This window comes from Rhyacophila brunnea, unplaced genomic scaffold, assembly GCF_057557595.1.
Source record: "Rhyacophila brunnea isolate RB1 unplaced genomic scaffold, BYU_Rbru_1.0 scaffold_244, whole genome shotgun sequence".
Classification (NCBI taxonomy): domain Eukaryota; kingdom Metazoa; phylum Arthropoda; class Insecta; order Trichoptera; family Rhyacophilidae; genus Rhyacophila; species Rhyacophila brunnea.
Genome location: NW_028232909.1, coordinates 1 through 4,827, shown reverse-complemented (window position 1 = coordinate 4,827; position 4,827 = coordinate 1). Strand labels below are relative to the sequence as shown.

The 4,827-nt window shown below is 34.9% G+C and overlaps 1 protein-coding gene across 1 annotated transcript; it reads right to left on the bottom strand.

Moving 5' to 3' along the window:
• Nucleotides 1-1,770: 1,770 nt before the first annotated feature.
• Nucleotides 1,771-2,334, bottom strand: LOC147068841 (uncharacterized). Its single transcript, XM_085951724.1, has 2 exons — nucleotides 2,215-2,334; nucleotides 1,771-1,941 (listed from the first exon to the last, which is right to left on the bottom strand). The coding sequence occupies exons 1-2, from the start codon at nucleotides 2,332-2,334 to the stop codon at nucleotides 1,771-1,773; spliced, it is 291 nt and encodes a 96-aa protein (XP_085807850.1).
• Between the last annotated feature and the right edge of the window lie 2,493 nt (nucleotides 2,335-4,827).

Sequence of the window (4,827 nt, the reverse complement as noted above, 5' to 3'; positions counted from 1 at the left end):
GTTTATAATGGGTCATGTTGAAATAATACAAAAGAAGAGACAATATACTACTACTGCAACAACATTGTTGTATGTAAAAAAAAATAGAGCCATTACTTGCAAGAGATAGAAAAATGTCCATTTAAAAAAACACAAAGATCCTCGAAGACGATATAACCAACCGGAAGATTGCTGTTGACAGAGAGAAGGTAAAATGGCTTAAAACATGATGGATAAGGCTCAAAAAAACATCCATGAAATCTTTAAATGAAAGCAACACTCCAAGAAGAATGTATCTTCACTGAAGTTAATTTAAAAAGAGGAAGAGGGAAGAAGCTGTTCTTACGAATGTTTACAACTTCCTGAATTGTATGCAACTGGGATTTGAAACTGAAAAGATATACTTCCATTTACATTACATACCTACTCCGCGATTCATCCCAACTCTTATAACAATTTAAATGGCAACAATGCAGTTCTGGATCATGGTTTAGAATGTAATACATAACGGGGAAGAAGAACAACAATTATAATAGCTGTGGGTTCTCAAAATTCTATCACCAAAAATAAACGTGTAAAAGTGACCAACAGAAGAAAACGAAGTAATATGTGAAATACCAAAAATGACTAACCCGTGACTAACCCACATTATTTCATTAAAATTTAAAATAAAAAATACTTCAAAAAAAGTTAGTGACTTTAATGTTTTATAACTTTAAGTTTCTGTAATTATTAAAAATAAAAATACATATAAAAATTGTGTGGTAATTACACATGTATTACAATAGATTGCGTTGTTGTATCATCAATGGAGATTTAAAAAACAAGTTCTACCTTTAACCCCTATTATCTCAAAATCACTTTAATGTGGGATAGCCCTCGATTGAGTTGTCGAATAGGACAGCGGCGTATTCCAGGTCGCATAGCTTCACCGTGGGGGTAACAGGAATGCCTCGGTCGGGTGGTATTGACTTCCGTAGTATGAAGTTAAAGAGAATGATGAAGAGAAACGGTGCGAGGACACAACCCTGTCTGTCTCCGGTCGTGACCCCAAAACATTCCGTGACAGTGTCTCCAATTCTGAAACAGCATTCGCTATTCTCGTGCAGGCTTTTGATTATGGCAATGATCTTGGGAGGGATCCCGTATGGTCCCAGTATCATCCAGAGGGAGGGGCGGTGCGGACTGTCGAAAGCCTTCTTATAATCCACAAAGCAGCAAGCTATCGGACTGTTCAGCTCATGGCTCTGCTGAAGAAGACATCGAAGGTTGTGAATTTGGTCTGCACACGCTCGACCAGGTAGAAACTCGGAATAATTGGGTGCCTTATTCTCATCAAGAGGATGTTTGCCAAAATCTTTCCCGGAACACTGAGTAGCGTAATGCCTCGGTAATTGTCGCAGCTTAGAAGGTCACCTTTTTTGTGAAGTGTGATGATTTTACCGTTCACCCAGTTCCTTGGATAGCGCACTTCTTCCCACACCTTTGTCATCAGATGAAACATAGGGTGCAGAATATCGCTCAGGCTGTACTTGAGGAATTCAGGATGAATCCCTTCTCCACCCGGTGCCTTTCCGTTCTTGAGCCTTTTCACAGCCGATTTTATCTCGGTGTGCGTGGGCGAGCAATCGAAAATGTCGGTCACTCGGGGAAAGTCCAAAAGTAAAGCTTCCGCAGATTTATGTCATTAAATGTAATTTGAGATAACTATTTTGAATGGACTTTTTAGAACACACATCGCATTATTGTGGTTTTTCACCAGTATGTGTAATTTTATGTGTTTTTAAATGACTAATTTGCAGATTTTTTTTTAATCACACATCGCATTGCTGCAGTTTTTGTGTGCGTCATTTGATGTGATTTGAGTTGACTATTTGTGATAAACTTTTTAAAACACACATTGCATTGATGTGGTTTTTCACCAGTATGTGTCATTTTATGTTCTTTTAGTTTACTATTTGTGATGAAATTTTTAAAACACACATCGCATTGATGTGGTTTTTCACCAGTATGTAACATTTTATGAAATTTGAGATCACTATTTCGGATGAACTTTTTAGAACACACATCGCATTGATGTGGTTTTTCACCAGTATGTGTCATTTTATGTGTTTTGAGATTACAAATTCGCAGAAATTTTTTAAAACACACATCGCATTGATGTCGTTTTTCACCAGTATGTGTGATTTTATGTGTTATGAGTTGACTATTTGTGATGAACTTTTTAAAACACACATCGCATAGATATCGTTTTTTACCAGTATGTGTGATTTTATGTGATTTGAGATGACTTTTTGTGATAAAATTTTTAAAACACACATCGCATTGATGTGGTTTTTCACCAGTATGTGTCATTTTATGTAATTTGAGATCACTATTTTGGATGAACTTTTTAGAACACACATCGCATTGATGTGGTTTTTCACCAGTATGTGTCATTTTATGTGTTTTTAAATGAGAAATTCGTGGAAATTTTTTAAAACACACATCGCATTGATGTGGTTTTTCACCTGTATGTATCATTTTATGTTTTTTAAGATTACTACTTCCGATGAACTTTTTAGAACACACATCGCATTGATGTGGTTTTTCACCAGTATGTGTCATTTTATGTGTTTTTAAATGACAAATTCGTGGAAATTTTTTAAAACATACATCGCATTGATATGGTTTTTCACCAGTATGTGTCATTTTATGTAATTTAAGATCACTATTTTGGATGAACTTTTTAGAACACACATCGCATTGATGTGGTTTTTCACCAGTATGTGTCATTTTATGTGTTCTTAAATGACAAATTCGTGAAAATTTTTTAAAACACACGTCGCATTGATGTCGTTTTTCACCAGTATGTGTCATTTTATGTCTCTTGAGTACACTATTGTTGATGTATTTTTTTAAACATACATCGCATTGATGTCTTTTTTCACCAGTATGTGTCATGTTTAACTTAACATGCTGAGACTTCATGCATGAAACGTAGTGATGATTTAGATGTTTTACAGTTTCAAACACTCCACAACAATTATTACAAATAAAGTTACGTGGAAAATATGTAACTCTTCTCAACTTAATTCGAACCTCCTTTGGCAAGTATAACTTCTGAAATTCATCTTTGATGTTCTGTTCATCGATGGTTATTTCCGAATGCTGCATCGTCATTTTTATGTTTTTATTGATTGCATGTGCTATTTTGTTGTAACTCGGGTCATTATTAACCGTATCTTTTTTAACGATATCCAATGCTTCACTGTTACGCAGTGCCAAACATTTCTGGGTAGAAATCTACAAAAAGAATAGGAATGTTAATATATTCAAAGCAATACTATTACAATCAATAAAATATACTTGTGTTCCAATATTCCCTAATATAGCACTGATACTATGACATTACATTTAGAAGAAAATAAATATCAATAAAAGAGTATTACATATATCTTAAAAAAAGAACAAGATGTGCATTAAACAGTAGAATTAGTGTGGACATTAAAAAAAAATAATAACAAGAAAGTCACTGAATGAGCTAAGCAGACCCTATTTTAGGAATGACAATATCTGAAGTGATTTGGTTGTACAAATTTATTGCCCTCTCAATTGGCATTACAAATGGAAAGTTAGTTTTGCACCTTTGCACAAACAACGGATGCTTTCGATTCATTAGATAATTATCAGAAACAAACAAACAAATACCACCAAGTGCAGAGTTTTCATTTACGTCGCGTATAATTCGGAACCTAAATAAAGATACTTTGTAAACTTTCAGTTACAGTATGTGAGCATACCTAATGATTAGTCTACCTAACCCGGCAAATCTTCATGAACAGAACCACGCTGGAACAACGCTAATAAATTATCCAAATTTACTTAGAAAACTGTTGTCGATTTACGCAACTTATACTCCATTTTAGAGCAAAATTGCGTTTAGCGATGAGGCTCATTTTTGCACGGGTTTGTTCATAAGGAAAATTGCCCGCAAGAAAAAAGACCACTTTAAAAGACTTCCTAGATCCATAAAAATGCACCGTGTGGTGCGGCTTACACGCTGGTGGCATCGTTCAAATTTATTCAAAAATTGGGCCAAAGCTCAAGGTTACGTCAATGGATACCCTTATCGAACTATGATTAATATTTTGTTGTAACTTTTACGGATTTATTTGAAAGAACAGTGATTTATTTACAACAGGATGGACAAGCGTAAAAGGTTGTGCGAATTGATATCTCTACCTGTGAAGCTTTGTGAAGTCACTGGTATATGCCGATAAACCAGCAGCATTAAACGCATTAGAACCCAACATTTTCCGAACTATACGACCAGCAGTGCTTTAATAAAAATAGTCCGAATTGGGCGCACAGAATTTGACTTCGGCCCATCGGACTTTAAAAACACCGCCTTTTTTTTTTAAACATACCTGGTCTAATGGCTTGTAATGTAGATTAGAGCAGCCAGGTTGAGTTAGTTTATCATTGATTTGGTGAATTGCATTCTCAACTAATTCTTCTTTGATGATGGCTGCCTCATCATTATTCTCATATTTAATATTCATCAGACAGTTTTCACGCTTCTGAAATAACATTATAAATAGTAAGTAACAGTATCATCATTACGATAAGCAAGAGAAGATCTCCCAGAGCTTTTTCTTCAATAATTGGTCGCCAATGTTTGACTTAATTTGGCACGTGAATGTATAATCACCGAACGACATTCTAATGTTGTGAGCGATCCGACAAAATAGTGCACACTCTTTCGGTTATACTTATTTGTTTGAGTTTGTTTAGGAGTACATTTTACAGATGACTTTAAAGTTCATTAAGCCTTGCCTATACCAAACCATGACTAATAAATATTCT